General features: G+C 39.5%; 2 protein-coding genes and 1 long non-coding RNA gene across 4 annotated transcripts; 1 reads left to right on the forward strand and 2 right to left on the reverse strand.

Moving 5' to 3' along the window:
* Positions 1–20: 20 nt before the first annotated feature.
* On the reverse strand, positions 21–5,395 carry LOC105286232. The gene is made up of 5 exons (XR_895202.3): positions 5,282–5,395; positions 5,041–5,151; positions 4,876–4,943; positions 1,212–1,444; positions 21–913 (listed from the first exon to the last, which is right to left on the reverse strand). It is a non-coding gene; the product is annotated as an uncharacterized LOC105286232 (long non-coding RNA).
* On the forward strand, positions 440–17,484 carry LOC105286231 (integrin beta-nu). The gene is made up of 12 exons (XM_011351030.3): positions 440–820; positions 1,191–1,438; positions 5,257–5,542; positions 9,262–9,426; positions 9,525–9,983; positions 10,317–10,479; positions 10,564–10,730; positions 16,038–16,210; positions 16,458–16,657; positions 16,819–16,931; positions 17,002–17,093; positions 17,265–17,484. Exons 1-12 carry the CDS (start codon positions 452–454, stop codon positions 17,407–17,409), a joined length of 2,580 nt encoding a protein of 859 aa, XP_011349332.2. The 5' UTR covers positions 440–451; the 3' UTR covers positions 17,410–17,484.
* LOC105286230 lies at positions 17,427–18,875 on the reverse strand. 2 transcript variants are annotated; one of them, XM_011351029.2, is made up of 5 exons: positions 18,622–18,875; positions 18,337–18,553; positions 18,155–18,242; positions 17,693–17,879; positions 17,504–17,600 (listed from the first exon to the last, which is right to left on the reverse strand). In XM_011351029.2, exons 2-5 carry the CDS (start codon positions 18,497–18,499, stop codon positions 17,523–17,525), a joined length of 516 nt encoding a protein of 171 aa, XP_011349331.1. In that variant the 5' UTR covers positions 18,500–18,553; positions 18,622–18,875; the 3' UTR covers positions 17,504–17,522. The 2 variants fall into 2 exon arrangements, with proteins under 2 accessions (XP_011349330.1, XP_011349331.1); XM_011351028.3 differs by having other exon boundaries at positions 17,427–17,879.
* Between the last annotated feature and the right edge of the window lie 40 nt (positions 18,876–18,915).

Consider the following 18,915-nt stretch of genomic DNA (forward strand, 5'->3'; position numbering starts at 1 on the left):
AATTCGACCGATAAGAATAATTTTGTTGCAATAACATAGTTTATGCCACTGTTTTAATTAACATTAATTTTGTTCTTACATGCAAAGAGAGGTAAGAATTCTAGAATCTGATATTGTCAACAAGGATTGTATCAAGCTGAAGCAAATCGAGCATCACGCATCAATCGCAACGCAACTTCGGTCGCTGTATCGATTACGCAGATGATCGGGAACTTGCACGTTCGCCAAACGGGCGATTCGCGAGTACGAAGTTTATCGTTATCGTTACCACTGATAAGGAAACAGACGCGCGTTACATGCAGCTTTATCCGCGTTACTGATTGCCCGAGTTTTGCCTTCGGATTCCGATGTGCCACCTGCTAGTACGCGCGAATAGAGCACGCGTATACACGCGCGCGAGTACGATCGGTTCGCTCGTTACGGGAAAATCACACGCGACGCGCCTCGTGTTATGCCTTGTAATTATCGCATGGTATATCGCCTCGATCTACGTTCGTGCCAGGTCGAATGCGCGGCCGATCTCGTAGATAAAGTGCACGCCAAAAAAGAAACTCCGTCTTCCGCGGAGAATAAATCTCTGATTATTCTCTCACGGTTCCGATCGCATTTTCGGTGCGTGCATCGAGTATCTCGCGCTAATCGATCTAATAAGATGAATAAGTTTCGCGCATCGTTGCTGTTGTCCGTTCTCACAGTGAATCTGTATCTCGCAAGGACGTGCCTGGGCGTCGATACGAAGATCCTGAGCCTGTGCACGGCTCAGAGCGCCTGCGAGAATTGCTTGGAGGCGAGCGCGGCTTGCGCCTGGTGCAGCGACTGGGTAACTTTCTTGTAGACCTCGTAGAAGAGATCTCGAGGACACCAAAGTTTTTGTTAACGCGTCGAATCACCTGTACGAGACGCAGCGATGCAACTAAAAAAGTATAACGTACCATCAGCGATAGTTATCAGGAAGTTAAGTCATTAACAGAGAGCCAGAGCAACGAGGTAACGCGTACACTCGCGGAACAGCTTCCCCCAAAATAAATAGAAATTGAGAAGTATGTTAATAAATGAACGAAATTTGTGTCACTTGAGCGACTCGGTTGAATCCGCGAATCTGAGACTTTACACTTTCGCAGCGTTCGACGTGTTAAAATCCTCGTTGACGTCCTTTATGACTTGCTCTTTCCCTGTTTTCCGCAATCCAGTCATACTCGAATTCCACGTACAACAAGCCGCGGTGCAACGTGCCGGAGCGTTTGCGCGCGTTCGGCTGTCCGGATGCGGAGATCCGTACGTCGCCGCCGGTATCGCTCCAAGTGCTGGCGGACGCGGACTTTCAGGATGTCTCGAACGGAAGCGTGGTACAGCCGGTTCAGCTGAAGCCGCAGAGGCTGCGGCTCAGGATCCGGCCGCACTCCAGCCAAGTGGTGAAGCTCCAGTACAGGCCGGCTAAGTAAATCTAAAAGACAATCTTATTATTAATACTCACCAGAAAGAGGAAAATCACAGCGATAAAATTATATTTTAATTAATTCAATTTAATGTTTTTTAAAACAATTAAAACTATAGTAAAGCGATAAAAGTATACGCGTGAAATAAAAATGACAAATTCGTAAGAACACACCTTTGTTTTCTTAGCGCAACGTGGCATAAATTAACGCGCTTGTAATGATCATTGAACGCAACGCACAACGCGCTATCAGATTGCGTTTCTGCGGCTCGCGTGGGTAGTAGCACGTTCCGCATCATTACGGAATCACGCGTGTCCTTTCTCGTTATTCAGTTTTTTTAGCGATTTCTAAAAGACCTCGATAATGTTTTTATAAAATGAGGACAAAGTTCGCTTTAAGTCTTTTAGAAATCGCTAAAAAAACTGTTACGAATAACATCGATAATGATACAAAGCTGACTACATTCCCGTTAAAGTCAAGATAATATTACGGATATTAAAAAGGCAGCCGTTGCTTTGGATTCTGAGGGAACAAGTCAGCGTTGCGCGTTTCTCTACACGTAGCCGCACACAGTAAAAAATAAAATGTTAATTTTAACATTTTTTGCATGTCCCAGAAAGTCCACTCTAAATTTTAAGTTAAAGTAACTCATTCGTCATGTGTTGCTTCTTGACAAACTAGAAATGTTAAGTAATTAACACAATACTTTACATTTATTTTTCTTATTGTAACTTTAAGTGTGATGTAAAAATAACATACAAAGTAATTGAAAACTACATGGAAGAGAAGTTACAATAACTCATCGGAAAAGTTGATAGAACATTTTCGTTCATACAATATGAACATTTACTTTTTATGTTATATTAACACATGATAGTAATTATTTCAACTTAAATTATTTTTGATAGAAACATTTAATTTTAGTAAATTTGATTATTTTATATGTCAAAGTTCATGATTATTTGAAGATTTACTTTAACTTCTTTTAGAATGTTAAACTGACTTTGTGACATGTTGATTGTTTAAAATTATTCTGTTAAAAGCATTTGAAATAATATTCCATTTCTAAGAGACATACACAAAATGTTAAGTTATGAAGTTAACATATAAAATTGTTATAAAAATAATAACATATCAGTTGTATGTTAATTTTACATTGAAGTAGTAATCAAAACATGGCAACACAAGAAAATTTTAACATATGGACGCACAATTTTTAACGGTGTATTGAAATGTGCCACGTCTCATATGCGTTGCCTTTTACACAGTAAAAAATAAAATGTTAATTTTAACATTTTTTGCATGTCCCAAAAAGTCCACTCTAAATTTTAAGTTAAAGTAACTCATTCGTCATGTGTTGCTTCTTGACAAACTAGAAATGTTAAGTAATTAACACAATACTTTACATTTATTTTTCTTATTGTAACTTTAAGTGTGATGTAAAAATAACATACAAAGTAATTGAAAACTACATGGAAGAGAAGTTACAATGACTCATCAGAAAAGTTGATAGAACATTTTCGTTCATACAATATGAACATTTACTTTTTATGTTATATTAACACATGATAGTAATTATTTCAACTTAAATTATTTTTGATAGAAACATTTAATTTTAGTAAATTTGATTATTTTATGTGTCAAAGTTCATGATTATTTGAAGATTTACTTTAACTTCTTTTAGAATGTTAAACTGACTTTGTGACATGTTGATTGTTTAAAATTATTCTGTTAAAAGCATTTGAAATAATATTCCATTTCTAAGAGACATACACAAAATGTTAAGTTATGAAGTTAACATATAAAATTGTTATAAAAATAATAACATATCAGTTGTATGTTAATTTTACATTGAAGTAGTAATCAAAACATGGCAACACAAGAAAATTTTAACATATGGACGCACAATTTTTAACGGTGTATTGAAATGTGCCACGTCTCATATGCGTTGCCTTTTACACAGTAAAAAATAAAATGTTAATTTTAACATTTTTTGCATGTCCCAAAAAGTCCACTCTAAATTTTAAGTTAAAGTAACTCATTCGTCATGTGTTGCTTCTTGACAAACTAGAAATGTTAAGTAATTAACACAATACTTTACATTTATTTTTCTTATTGTAACTTTAAGTGTGATGTAAAAATAACATACAAAGTAATTGAAAACTACATGGAAGAGAAGTTACAATAACTCATCGGAAAAGTTGATAGAACATTTTCGTTCATACAATATGAACATTTACTTTTTATGTTATATTAACACATGATAGTAATTATTTCAACTTAAATTATTTTTGATAGAAACATTTAATTTTAGTAAATTTGATTATTTTATGTGTCAAAGTTCATGATTATTTGAAGATTTACTTTAACTTCTTTTAGAATGTTAAACTGACTTTGTGACATGTTGATTGTTTAAAATTATTCTGTTAAAAGCATTTGAAATAATATTCCATTTCTAAGAGACATACACAAACTGTTAAGTTATGAAGTTAACATATAAAATTGTTATAAAAATAATAACATATCAGTTGTATGTTAATTGTACATTGAAGTAGTAATCAAAACATGGCAACACAAGAAAATTTTAACATATGGACGCACAATTTTTAACGGTGTATTGAAATGTGCCACGTCTCATATGCGTTGCCTTTTACACAGTAAAAAATAAAATGTTAATTTTAACATTTTTTGCATGTCCCAAAAAGTCCACTCTAAATTTTAAATTAAAGTAACTCATTCGTCATGTGTTGCTTCTTGACAAACTAGAAATGTTAAGTAATTAACACAATACTTTACATTTATTTTTCTTATTGTAACTTTAAGTGTGATGTAAAAATAACATACAAAGTAATTGAAAACTACATGGAAGAGAAGTTACAATGACTCATCAGAAAAGTTGATAGAACATTTTCGTTCATACAATATGAACATTTACTTTTTATGTTATATTAACACATGATAGTAATTATTTCAACTTAAATTATTTTTGATAGAAACATTTAATTTTAGTAAATTTGATTATTTTATATGTCAAAGTTCATGATTATTTGAAGATTTACTTTAACTTCTTTTAGAATGTTAAACTGACTTTGTGACATGTTGATTGTTTAAAATTATTCTGTTAAAAGCATTTGAAATAATATTCCATTTCTAAGAGACATACACAAAATGTTAAGTTATGAAGTTAACATATAAAATTGTTATAAAAATAATAACATATCAGTTGTATGTTAATTGTACATTGAAGTAGTAATCAAAACATGGCAACACAAGAAAATTTTAACATATGGACGCACAATTTTTAACGGTGCAGAGAAGCGGATACGAGTACTACGATAACGAACGATTACGCGATGATAGAGCTATTTGAGTGCTATTTGTGTTAGCGTAAAACGGGCTGCGCCTGGTTGTACAGCAGATAGTTTCACAATACACCCACCGGCAAGCGTGCGTGCAATATACCGCCCACCGATCCGTCACGACGCCAATAAAAGATACTCTCGCTGCCTGAAAATAATCTAACATTAATTGCGCATGTGGAGCGTGGTACCTGCTGTACTGGAAACTCACAAGCGAGTCAGCTTGTTATTTCGGTGATACATACATGAGCCTTTCGATGACTGACTTGCCAGCAGCAAACCGATTCACATTTGATCGTCCGTGTAGTTCCACGAGCCACGATTATCCGCTGCTGTAAATTGCGATACACCGCAATCTGCAATTTCCATACATTTTCATTCCACTAAGTGGATATTAAGTAAGCATTATATAACGCAATGAGTAATACTCGAACGCCTCGCATTGTCTTGCCGTTAATTAGAAATTATCCCTTGGACCTCTACTACCTCATGGATCTCACGTGGTCAATGAAGGACGACAAGGAAACTCTGGTAGGATTGGGCTCGCGGATGGCCAACACGCTCGGCACATTCACCACGAATTTCCGTCTCGGCTTCGGCAGCTACGCCGACAAGCCTCTGATGCCGTATATCTTTCCGGGACACGAGGAAAATCCGTGTAAGAGCGAGCACGCCGTCTGCACGCCGCTGTACTCGTTCTGGCATCACTTGGAGCTGACCAACAATATACCGAGATTCATCCACGAAGTACGTGCCCCGGATAAACTGAGTATTAAATTAGTTAATTAATTTCAGTTCACATCTTTATGTATTGGGTCGTCCGGAAAGTTCGTGCCGATTTTTAATAGATGGCGTTGGAACATGTCTGAATATATCAATGTTATTGAAAACATACGATTTATATACATATGCTTAAAGGTGACATTTCAACGCATCTTTAGGAAAAAAGTTCTTTCAGATAAATTGATTCGTGTCAGTTTTGTACTCGTTTGAAGATGGAAGAAAACAAAGAACATTTTAGACACTTGATGCTTTTCTATTACCGGAAAGGCAAAAATGCCTCACAAGCAACAAATTCGATATGTTCTGTTTACGGAAAAGGCGCTTTAGCTGAAAGAACCGTACGTAAGTGGTTCGCTAAGTTTAGAGCTGGTGATTTTAACCTTAAAGACCAAGAACGCTCGGGCAGACCCTCTACTACTGATGATGACCAAATCAAGACACTGATCGAGAATAACCCGCGCTACACGACACGCGAATTAGCAGAGATACTGAAAATATCGAAAACCACTGTCCACGATCGTGTAGTGAAGCTTGGTTACGTAAGTCGCTATGATGTATGGGTTCCGCATAATTTGGCCGAAAAAATTTAATGGATCGCATTTCCATCTGCGACTCGCTGTACAAGCGCAACGCAAACGTACCATTTTTGAAGCAATTAGTGACGGGTGACGAAAAATGGATCATTTACAACAATGTAGAACGAAAAAGATCCTGGGGTAAGCGAAATGAACCAGCATTAACCACTCCGAAAGCCGGCCTTCGTCCAAAAAAAGTCATGCTCTGTGTCTGGTGGGATTGGAAAGGAATCCTATATTATGAGCTCCTACCACACAACCAAACGATAAATGCAGATAAGTACTGCTCGCGACTGGACGAATTAAAGACAGCGATTCAGGAAAAACGTCCAGAATTAGCCAATAGGAAGGGCGTCGTGTTCCATCAGGACAATGCCAGACCTCATGTTTCTTTGACTACCCGACAAAAATTGTTGGAGTTTGGCTGGGATGTGCCACCTCACCCACCGTATTCACCAGACATTGCACCTTCAGACTTTCACTTATTTAGGTCTTTGCAAAATTCTCTTAGCGGCAAGAACTTCGACTCTTTGATCGACATAAAAAACCACCTTGAGGAGTTTTTCGCCGAGAAACCTAAGAAGTTCTGGGAGAATGGAATCTTCCAGTTGCGTGAAAGATGGACAAAGGTTGTGAAACAAAACGGTGCATACATAAGTCAATAAATATTTATCGACATAAAAAAATGTTGCCTTTGAATTTTCCTTCAAAATCGGCACGAACTTTCCGGACGACCCAATATTTGTAAGATAGAACACAAGGCGAGAGAAAAATGTGATTTAATAAAAAGTAAAATGTAAATGTACCCAGCAAACACAAAATATAACTATTATATAACACAGAAGTAACACGTAATATAACAACTGTTATATGTTGTTAATGTTGAGGTTGCATAATTTTTTACTTTGTAACTGCAATATAACTGCGTTATAAAACTGTTATATTGCTCTGTTATACATTGGTTATAACAATATAACTGAAATATTATATAACTGTACTATTTGCATATTATGTCTATGTTATATATCATTTTTAACATTCAAATGTCGAGTTGTCCGGTAGATGGCTTCGTTTCTCGCATGCAAAATATAATACAAAATATACAGGGTGTCCCGGGTTGTAACCGACAAACTGCGGGAGCATATTCTACTAGTGGAAATAAGAAAAAATTCTTATATCGAGTTTGCTTAGAAACGCTTTATTACAAAGTTATAAACCAATATTGAAAACAAATATGAGATAAGTAACAACGGAACATAGTGTAGAATTTGCAAGGTCAAAGATGTTCACATGTATTCATGTTCACTATGTTGAAACGATTCAGTATGATTGTTACTTTCACAACAGTAGCCGTTAGATTTCAATCGTCGTGTGAACTAGCAATTACTATCAGAATGCCAAAAGTGTTTTCAAATGAGGAATACACCGATATTCATTTCGTGTACGGATTCTGTGACGGAAATGCACGAGCTGCCGTACGAGAGTATCAACGTAGATTTCCTAACAGGAGAGTACCAGATAGTTCTGTGTTTAGTAATACCCATTTGCAATTACGTAATTTGGGTTCATTTCGACCTATGAATGAATATGATGATGTTCGTTCAGCTCTAAGACACCGACGACGCTCGGAAAGAATCTGAAATCTTTTTGATAATACTCCTACACAAAGTGTTCGACGTGCTTCGGCTCAACTGCAGATATCACGAAACACTATTTGGAGAACATTGCGTGCTGATGACAGATTCGCATATCATTACACACCTGTACAAGAATGACTTCCAATCGATTATCAGAAACGAGTCGAATTTTGTAACTGGTATGTGAATGCAGTAGAAAGGGACAATCTTTTCTCATCAATGATATTATGGACAGATGAAGCGACCTTTACAAGACGAGGCATATTCAATTCTCATAATAGCCATGTATGGGCTCATAATAATCCACATACTACCAGACGAAGAAACTTTCAACATGAATTTCGATGTAATGTTTGGATGGGTATGCTTCATGACCGGCTTATTGGTCCGTTCTTTTTACCTGACCGATTGAACGGAGAATCTTTTCGAAGATTCCTATCAAACGATTTACCAATTTTGATGGAAAATGTGCCACTGCAGTTTCGCCAAAACAGCTGGATACAGTTAGACGGTTGTCCATCGCACTATGCTAGACAAGTTAGAAACTGGTTAGACGAACATTGTGCTCATAGGTGGATTGGTCGAGGAGGACCGGTTTTCTGGCCTCCAAGATCGCCCGATTTAACGCCTCTTGATTTTTATTTATGGGCAACTTTAAAAAATAAAGTTTACAGTACAGAAGTAATCTCGCTGGAAGATTTAAAGCAACGAATTACTAATTCAGTTACTGAGATGCAACAAAATTTTCAGGAATGTCGTACTGTAACAAATTCTGTACTACGTCGATGTCTAGCTTGTATCGATGTGCAAGGACAACATTTTGAAATGCGTCACTAAATCATTGCGTAGATAATTTATATTTTTGTGAAAAAATCCGTTGTTACTTATCTCATATTTGTTTTCAATATTGGTTTATAACTTTGTAATAAAGCATTTCTAAGCAAACTCGATATAAGAATTTGTTCTTATTTCCACTAGTAGAATATGCTCCCGCAGTTTGTCGGTTAAAACCCGGGACACCCTGTATATAGGAACGGTGATACGGCAGGGCACAACTTGTATCGTAAGTCCATTTCTACGATGAAGTGGTACATTTTTGAACGAATAATAAGTAAGAGGAAAGTACGAACTTGTACATAACGTTTAGGAAAATAAATTAAACATGCACCTGTAGTTGTAGAGAGAGGAAGAAAGAATAAATAATGTATATTCCATTTATATAACATTTAAATAACATTTTAGTAACACGTTATTATTGTTATATTACTGCAATTTCGTTTGAGTGGGAAATTACAACTAACATATACGTTACATGTAACGAACATGTTACATTGCGTGTTACATTCTGTTATATTATGGCAATATATCATTGTTATATGACTGTGTTTGCTGGGTAATGCCAACGCGTTCATCCGAAACTCTTTAGTTTGAAATAATCTGATTAAACTTACGTGAATCACACGAGTTATAGGTAAACTACAGTTCCGTGACCGGCAATGTGGATAATCTGGAGGGTGGTCTCGACGGAGTCGTGCAAGCGATCGTTTGCGATCAACAGGTCGGATGGGCGCATCAAGCGCGCAAATTGATGCTTGTGGCGACCGACGGACTCTTGCATTTCGCTGGGGAAGGCAAGGTAATAAGCCGAAAGGGAATAAAAAAGGGACTTTCGGTTTGCCTCTCTCTCTCTCTCTCGTTGATTGGAATCCTGTATACTGACTCCAGTATTTGTAGTTGGGAGGCGTGGTGCATCGCCAAGACCTTCAATGCCACCTCGACGAACGCGGACGATATTCCTCGGCGGCGGAGTACGATTATCCGTCCCTGGCGGAGGTTTCGCGGCTGCTGCAGGAGCGCAAGGTCAATCTGATCTTCGCTGTGACGGACGATCGCCGTCACGAGTACGAGATGATTGCTGACCTGCTGAAGGAGCAGGCCAGAGTGGCGACTCTCACGAGAAACAGTTCCAATATCCTCGACATCATCGAGAGCGCCTACCATGACATAGTGAGCAAGGTGGTCTTGCGTGATAACTCGACTGGTCCGCTACGTCTGAGGTATCTGTCCGCGTGCGGGCAAGAGGTAGGCGTCGAGTGGAGTACTTCTGAGTGCGACGGTATACAAGAGGGTCAAGTGTACGAGTTCAAAGTCGTCGTATCGGCGGACGCGTGCCCGAGAAACGAGAGTCTCTGGGTGAGCAATGATGATTGACAAGCAAAGCGCTTCCGACGTTTGCACGGTTTCTTTTATCCTTTCAATTGTGGTCACGGTCTCGGCATTCAAGAGAAATATTGCCGAGTATAATCCCCGAGAGTAATTCTCGAGCATTATGCTCGCAACTGGACATACTCTCGAAGAGTCTATTGTCAAGAATTCTTTTCATCGTCTTCTTTTCGATTCTTGTTTCCTTCTTCTCAAAATGAATATTTTTTAATTTTGAAATCATCGATATTAATTTGACAATTATTTGCTCACGAAATTGCCGAGACTTCGCGAAATTTAAAACTTCGTTCCGCTGTTTGCCAGAGACAAACGGTGACGATCGATGATGCGTTAGCATCAGAAGCGTCCGAGGTACAGATCGAGATTGAACTCCTGTGCGGCTGCGATTGCAAGAACGAAGAGAGCTCGCACTGCGAGCACGGGATCAACGAATGCGGTGTATGCAAATGCAACTTGGGCTGGTCCGGTAAGGGTGCATTTTTATTCTCCTTGCACGTTTTTTTTTATTCAAGACTACCTCAAGTTGTAATTACGCAAAACATCCTTTCAGGCGATACATGTGACTGCGACGAGAGCTCACCGATCGAAAACAGACTTCAATGTATCGCTACCAATAGCACAGAAATCTGCTCAAACAGGGGCGAGTGCGTCTGCAGTACTTGCGTTTGCGATAAGGGGTACAACGGACCCTCCTGCGAATGTTCCCCGTGCGACAAAGTATAAGCTTATTAATATTAACATCATATATTAGGAGTGTGATTTAGTTTTGAGGGTTTTGCAACAGATGGCTGTAGTGTCAGTTTGTTCCAATAACTGTTGTTTCTTACAGTCTTGACATTATCCATCACATTTAGTAGCATTATAGCAATAACAGTCGTGTTTATATCATCGTAAAATTGCAACTTCCGAAACAGCATTTCGACATGCGTTGCTTTTGTTTTTTAATCAAAACAAAACTGCGGCTGACGGTTATAGAATTCTTGTCGAAACTTATGGTGATTCTGCCCCATCAATTAAGGACAAAGAACGCTCGGGACAACCAAGAAAGCTTGAAAATGCAGATTTGCAAGCATTATTGCACGAAAATCCAACACGATCCACTTCGGAACTTGCCAGAGCATTAAATCTTGATCGTACAACAGTTACCAAACATTTACATGAAATGGGAAAAATTCAGAAAGAAGGGAAATGGGTTCGACATCAATTATCGGAAAGTGTCATTTGAACATTTGCATTTCGTTGATCGCCAGGCAAAAAAAGAAGAGTCTTTTGTCTCGGATCGTTACTGGGGATGAAAAGTGGATCTATTTTGATAATCCGAAACGCAGAAAATCATGGGTGGGTCCAGGCGAACCATCAACATCCACTCCGAGACGCAATATTCACGGTTCAAAAGTAATGCTCTGTATTTGGTGGGATAGTGTACCATGAGCTGTTAAATCCGCATGAGACTGTCACGGCTGATCGTTATCGACACCAATTGTACAAGTTGAAGCAAGCATTGGACCAAAAACGACCACCAATTGCGAGTAAACGACGGAAAGTGATTCTTCTTCGTGACAACGCTCGACCTCACGTTGCGTTATCAGTGAAACAAACACTATTAGAGCTCGAATGGCAAGTCTTACCGCACCCCGCGTATTCTCCATGCGATTATTATTTGTTCCAGTGGATGCAACACGCTTTAGAGGATACACACTTTGATAATTTGGAAGAAGTGCGAAAATTCGTCGACGAATGGATCAACTGAAAAGAAGAGTCATTTTATCGTGGTGGAATCCATCTCTTGCCAGAGCATTAAATGTTGATCGTACAACAGTTACCAAACATTTACACGAAATGGGAAAAATTCAGAAAGAAGGGAAATGGGTTCGACATCAATTATCGGAAAGTGTCATTTGAACATTTGCATTTCGTTGATCGCCAGGCAAAAAAAGAAGAGTCTTTTGTCTCGGATTGTTACTGGGGATGAAAAGTGGATCTATTTTGATAATCCGAAACGCAGAAAATCATGGGTGGGTCCAGGCGAACCATCAACATCCACTCCGAGACGCAATATTCACGGTTCAAAAGTAATGCTCTGTATTTGGTGGGATAGTGTACCATGAGCTGTTAAATCCGCATGAGACTGTCACGGCTGATCGTTATCGTCACCAATTGTACGAGTTGAAGCAAGCATTGGACCAAAAACGACCACCAATTGCGAGTAAACGACGGAAAGTGATTCTTCTTCGTGACAACGCTCGACCTCACGTTGCGTTATCAGTGAAACAAACACTATTAGAGCTCGAATGGCAAGTCTTACCGCACCCCGCGTATTCTCCATGCGATTATTATTTGTTCCAGTGGATGCAACACGCTTTAGAGGATACACACTTTCATAATTTCGAAGAAGTGCGAAAATTCGTCGACGAATGGATCAACTGAAAAGAAGAGTCATTTTATCGTGGTGGAATCCATCTCTTGCCAGAGCATTAAATGTTGATCGTACAACAGTTACCAAACATTTACACGAAATGGGAAAAATTCAGAAAGAAGGGAAATGGGTTCGACATCAATTATCGGAAAGTGCCATTTGAACATTTGCATTTCGTTGATCGCCAGGCAAAAAAAGAAGAGTCTTTTGTCTCGGATCGTTACTGGGGATGAAAAGTGGATCTATTTTGATAATCCGAAACGCAGAAAATCATGGGTGGGTCCAGGCGAACCATCAACATCCACTCCGAGACGCAATATTCACGGTTCAAAAGTAATGCTCTGTATTTGGTGGGATAGTGTACCATGAGCTGTTAAATCCGCATGAGACTGTCACGGCTGATCGTTATCGTCACCAATTGTACGAGTTGAAGCAAGCATTGGACCAAAAACGACCACCAATTGCGAGTAAACGACGGAAAGTGATTCTTCTTCGTGACAACGCTCGACCTGACGTTGCGTCATCAGTGAAACAAGCACTATTAGAGCTCGAATGGCAAGTCTTACCGCACCCCGCGTATTCTCCATGCGATTATTATTTGTTCCGGTCGATGCAACACGCTTTAGAGGATACACACTTTGATAATTTGGAAGAAGTGCGAAAATTCGTCGACGAATGGATCAACTGAAAAGAAGAGTCATTTTATCGTGGTGGAATCCATCTCTTGCCAGAGCATTAAATGTTGATCGTACAACAGTTACCAAACATTTACACGAAATGGGAAAAATTCAGAAAGAAGGGAAATGGGTTCGACATCAATTATCGGAAAGTGCCATTTGAACATTTGCATTTCGTTGATCGCCAGGCAAAAAAAGAAGAGTCTTTTGTCTCGGATCGTTACTGGGGATGAAAAGCGGATCTATTTTGATAATCCGAAACGCAGAAAATCATGGGTGGGTCCAGGCGAACCATCAACATCCACTCCGAGACGCAATATTCACGGTTCAAAAGTAATGCTCTGTATTTGGTGGGATAGTGTACCATGAGCTGTTAAATCCGCATGAGACTGTCACGGCTGATCGTTATCGACACCAATTGTACAAGTTGAAGCAAGCATTGGACCAAAAACGACCACCAATTGCGAGTAAACGACGGAAAGTGATTCTTCTTCGTGACAACGCTCGACCTGACGTTGCGTCATCAGTGAAACAAACACTATTAGAGCTCGAATGGCAAGTCTTACCGCACCCCGCGTATTCTCCATGCGATTATTATTTGTTCCGGTCGATGCAACACGCTTTAGAGGATACACACTTTGATAATTTGGAAGAAGTGCGAAAATTCGTCGACGAATGGATCAACTGAAAAGAAGAGTCATTTTATCGTGGTGGAATCCATCTCTTGCCAGAGCATTAAATGTTGATCGTACAACAGTTACCAAACATTTACACGAAATGGGAAAAATTCAGAAAGAAGGGAAATGGGTTCGACATCAATTATCGGAAAGTGCCATTTGAACATTTGCATTTCGTTGATCGCCAAGCAAAAAAAGAAGAGTCTTTTGTCTCGGATCGTTACTGGGAATGAAAAGTGGATCTATTTTGATAATCCGAAACGCAGAAAATCATGGGTGGGTCCAGGCGAACCATCAACATCCACTCCGAGACGCAATATTCACGGTTCAAAAGTAATGCTCTGTATTTGGTGGGATAGTGTACCATGAGCTGTTAAATCCGCATGAGACTGTCACGGCTGATCGTTATCGACACCAATTGTACGAGTTGAAGCAAGCATTGGACCAAAAACGACCACCAATTGCGAGTAAACGACGGAAAGTGATTCTTCTTCGTGACAACGCTCGACCTGACGTTGCGTCATCAGTGAAACAAGCACTATTAGAGCTCGAATGGCAAGTCTTACCGCACCCCGCGTATTCTCCATGCGATTATTATTTGTTCCAGTGGATGCAACACGCTTTAGAGGATACACACTTTGATAATTTGGAAGAAGTGCGAAAATTCGTCGACGAATGGATCAACTGAAAAGAAGAGTCATTTTATCGTGGTGGAATCCATCTCTTGCCAGAGCATTAAATGTTGATCGTACAACAGTTACCAAACATTTACACGAAATGGGAAAAATTCAGAAAGAAGGGAAATGGGTTCGACATCAATTATCGGAAAGTGCCATTTGAACATTTGCATTTCGTTGATCGCCAGGCAAAAAAAGAAGAGTCTTTTGTCTCGGATCGTTACTGGGGATGAAAAGCGGATCTATTTTGATAATCCGAAACGCAGAAAATCATGGGTGGGTCCAGGCGAACCATCAACATCCACTCCGAGACGCAATATTCACGGTTCAAAAGTAATGCTCTGTATTTGGTGGGATAGTGTACCATGAGCTGTTAAATCCGCATGAGACTGTCACGGCTGATCGTTATCGACACCAATTGTACGAGTTGAAGCAAGCATTGGACCAAAAACGACCACCAATTGCGAGTAAACGACGGAAAGTGATTCTTCTTCGTGACAACGCTCGACCTGACGTTGCGTCATCAGTGAAACAAGCACTATTAGAGCTCGAATGGCAAGTCTTACCGCACCCCGCGTATTCTCCATGCGATTATTATTTGTTCCGGTCGATGCAACACGCTTTAGAGGATACACACTTTCATAATTTCGAAGAAGTGCGAAAATTCGTCGACGAATGGATCAACTGAAAAGAAGAGTCATTTTATCGTGGTGGAATCCATCTCTTGCCAGAGCATTAAATGTTGATCGTACAACAGTTACCAAACATTTACACGAAATGGGAAAAATTCAGAAAGAAGGGAAATGGGTTCGACATCAATTATCGGAAAGTGCCATTTGAACATTTGCATTTCGTTGATCGCCAGGCAAAAAAAGAAGAGTCTTTTGTCTCGGATTGTTACTGGGGATGAAAAGTGGATCTATTTTGATAATCCGAAACGCAGAAAATCATGGGTGGGTCCAGGCGAACCATCAACATCCACTCCGAGACGCAATATTCACGGTTCAAAAGTAATGCTCTGTATTTGGTGGGATAGTGTACCATGAGCTGTTAAATCCGCATGAGACTGTCACGGCTGATCGTTATCGACACCAATTGTACGAGTTGAAGGAAGCATTGGACCAAAAACGACCACCAATTGCGAGTAAACGACGGAAAGTGATTCTTCTTCGTGACAACGCTCGACCTGACGTTGCGTCATCAGTGAAACAAACACTATTAGAGCTCGAATGGCAAGTCTTACCGCACCCCGCGTATTCTCCATGCGATTATTATTTGTTCCGGTGGATGCAAGACGCTTTAGAGGATACACACTTTGATAATTTGGAAGAAGTGCGAAAATTCGTCGACGAATGGATCAACTGAAAAGAAGAGTCATTTTATCGTCATCTCTTGCCAGAAAGATGGGAAAAAGTTATAGAAAAGGAAGGAAAATATTTTGATTGAGGTATTCATTCATTATCATATTTAAATACATGCATTTTTGAGCAAAAAAACCCTCAAAACTAAATCACACCCCTAATAAATAGAAAAAAAAAACACGATTGCTTAGAAAAGATTGTTTTACAACCTTTCAGACGGATGGGATCGAATGCGGCGGCCGAGGTACGTGCGACTGCGGTGTCTGCGATTGTCTGGACGGCTGGGAAGGTAGCGGCTGCCAATGTCCGTCCGGTGACGAGCCCTGCATCGCTCCCGGCAGTAAGGAAGTATGCGCTGGTCATGGATACTGCAATTGTGGACACTGCCTGTTCGTTATCCTCGTTGAAGAGATTTAATTCCTAAAACATAAGAAACATATAGCGTCTTGTGAAGACTGCAATGTGTCTTAGATACAAATCTCGTTATTAGACGCTAATTATCAACAACGACTGGAAATATCCATAATCGAATTAAAAATTGCATGTAATTCGATCTCATTAGTCGTTGCTGCGGTTTTACCTTTTTTTACGGTTTTTATTATTAATTTTTTTTATTAAAAAGGCACATATTCGCAGATGCAATGAAACAGACACAGCTGGTCTATACTATCGAGGCACCTATTGCGAGTCATCGGCCAGCGCAGGCGGCAGCGGGTTCTGCATCCTTTATAACTCTTGCGTGAACGTCACGGTCGAATATCCGGAGAAAGCGGAAGAACTATGTCAGACCGATGCGATCCTCTACAAAACCGAGCGAGTGGACACGGTGGATACGGGTAAACGCGCGTAACTTATACTCGCTACTCGACGCAACCTACTTATTCCTTTTCGACTTCGTCACACGTCTGTAGCATCGCACATGATATTTACACCAATATTTAGCCATGTTTGTAAACAATGTTAAGAGCAGATGTTTCTTGAATACTTTCCTTGACAGATAACGAGTATTATTGTTTCGTGAGGACTGTCGAAGATAAAACTGTCTGCACCATACCATACGTGTACGAGTTTCAGCCAGACAAAACGGTCTTACTGAGAATCGGCAACAAGGTACGTGAAAGATAAAGTTATAAACATATTTCCACGAATTTTTAATCCAATGTCGCGCTTTGTATTATAGATTTGCCGCACGCCGATCCACGCCGCGGTCATCCCGGGGTTCATTTTCGGCATCGTATTGCTGCTTGGCATTATCGGTTTATTCATTTGGAAGTAAGTTTATTCTTTCCGGCCTCTTTGAACAATATAAAAAAATGTATTTCGATCTTACTAAAATTAAATTTAATTTAATTCAATCTACAATTGTGTATATCTAATAAAACATATGTCTCACTATATAATCATATTTATAAATGTATATAAAAATACATTTTTTATTTCCAGATGCTGGACATCAATACAAGATCGCAAGGAATACGCGAAATTCGAGCAGGAACAAAAGAGAACCGTTTACGCTTTGGACGAGAATCCGCTTTTCCGTCCGGCTACTACTCGATTTCGAGTACCCTCCATGTACAAAGACGAGTGAGAGTTAATTAACAATATGCAAAGAATTTTGTAAATATGTAATAAATTTCTAATAAAGTTCCTCAAGTTAATTCACAACTATTCGCACTATGAATCATGATTACTCCATCAAAGTTAGATAGAAGAGCTTCCTTCCAAAGACGTTTCACGAATCTCGTTCCAAAAGTGATTCCCAGTTATGAACGTAACGCACTGCGTAACAACAGCAATACTCCATAAAAAAGACCAGAATAAGTGCTAAATGCTACTCTTTTATTAATCTGTAAATCCGCGTTTATACTAACGTTATCTGAAATCGATGCAGTCGCCCACGCGTGTCCTAACGATTGTCTGTAGACGACATCCGAGACGGGCCTATTTCGAGACCACCTCGCCGTTAATGACGAGCCGTCGGGAAATATGTACGTTCCCATACCGCTCATCGCTCCATCCGCGTCGAGCTCACCCTTATATTGCGCACCATTGTTGTATCTTTTCAAGAAAATGTACGCATATTATTAAATTGCATTTTATGGTATGATCCACCAACGCTAGAATTTCTTTAGAGATTTCTTATCACATCATTTCTGTTTCTTACTATTTAGGGAAAAAAGTACTTCTGGACTTTTCATAATTTTTCAGCTCGAAATAATATTGAAAAAAATAACGTAAAATCAAAATAAGAATTTATGATACTTTGACAAGACATTTTCTCGTGATTGACGAGCATTTTTGTGTTATAAATTAGTTTGTTTTTACGATCACACCGAATGTGAAATTCATCCTCGGCGCACTTGTCATCGCACCATTTGCCGCTGTACACGTCCAAGTTATCAGTTACGTACACTCCTTCATCTATAAATTGCAATCGATATGTGCGTGATTCATCGGTTCAGATAAAGCCTGATACATGATACTGATAAGATAAGGCTGAAAAGCTTCAGCAAACCTTGCTTGACCAACGTGCGCCTGTCAACATCCACTCGATATCCTCCCTCATAGCTACCGCCGTTTTCGAAAGTGAATCTTGCTGTACCGGTATACGCGTGTAAATTTTCGGACTTGGCGTGGACCGGTTTCGGTGTTCTTGGAATGCTCGGACTTGATCTCATGCTTCAAGACACTCTTTCGCCTTCTACTTAGTGGACTGACGTCCGGCGTAAAACCTGGTCCACATTAACATTATATTAAAAATTTCATTATACAACAGTGTGAGACACAATTAAGTTCTCACCTTGGAGAGCTTACGTTACACGGAGATAACAGTCCCGTAGCGTGTCACGTGGATAGCGAAAAGCGGCAAAACCCCCCCGGTGAAAGTCAGTATTTTCGTACGGTTAATTTGTTTGCGCAGGAGGAAGTATGCTACGCTTTATGCTCGAGCAATTACACTATTTCTAGAGTTATCGAGTTTCCCTCGGAGTTTCCCTCGAACGAGGAAACGCTGAAACGAAAAGAGAATCGATTACGGTCGTCAAGCGAAGACTGCTGTCAAAACTGTCTATCAAATTTTTGACGTGCGTGTGTA

This window comes from Ooceraea biroi, chromosome 13 (genome assembly GCF_003672135.1).
Source record: "Ooceraea biroi isolate clonal line C1 chromosome 13, Obir_v5.4, whole genome shotgun sequence".
Taxonomy (NCBI): domain Eukaryota; kingdom Metazoa; phylum Arthropoda; class Insecta; order Hymenoptera; family Formicidae; genus Ooceraea; species Ooceraea biroi.

Excerpts from the sequence above, each read along its gene's own strand:
- LOC105286231 (XM_011351030.3), top strand. The coding sequence starts at position 452 with ATGCCTTGTAATTATCGCATGGTATATCGCCTCGATCTACGTTCGTGC. Across the intron at positions 16,932-17,001 it reads TACTGAGAATCGGCAACAAG|ATTTGCCGCACGCCGATCCA; the intron begins GTACGTGAAAGA and ends TTTGTATTATAG. Across the intron at positions 17,094-17,264 it reads ATCGGTTTATTCATTTGGAA|ATGCTGGACATCAATACAAG; the intron begins GTAAGTTTATTC and ends TTTTATTTCCAG.
- LOC105286230 (XM_011351028.3), bottom strand. The coding sequence starts at position 18,499 with ATGAGATCAAGTCCGAGCATTCCAAGAACACCGAAACCGGTCCACGCC. Across the intron at positions 18,243-18,336 it reads GCGCACGTTGGTCAAGCAAG|ATGAAGGAGTGTACGTAACT; the intron begins GTTTGCTGAAGC and ends TGCAATTTATAG. Across the intron at positions 17,880-18,154 it reads GAGGATGAATTTCACATTCG|ATACAACAATGGTGCGCAAT; the intron begins GTGTGATCGTAA and ends TTTCTTGAAAAG.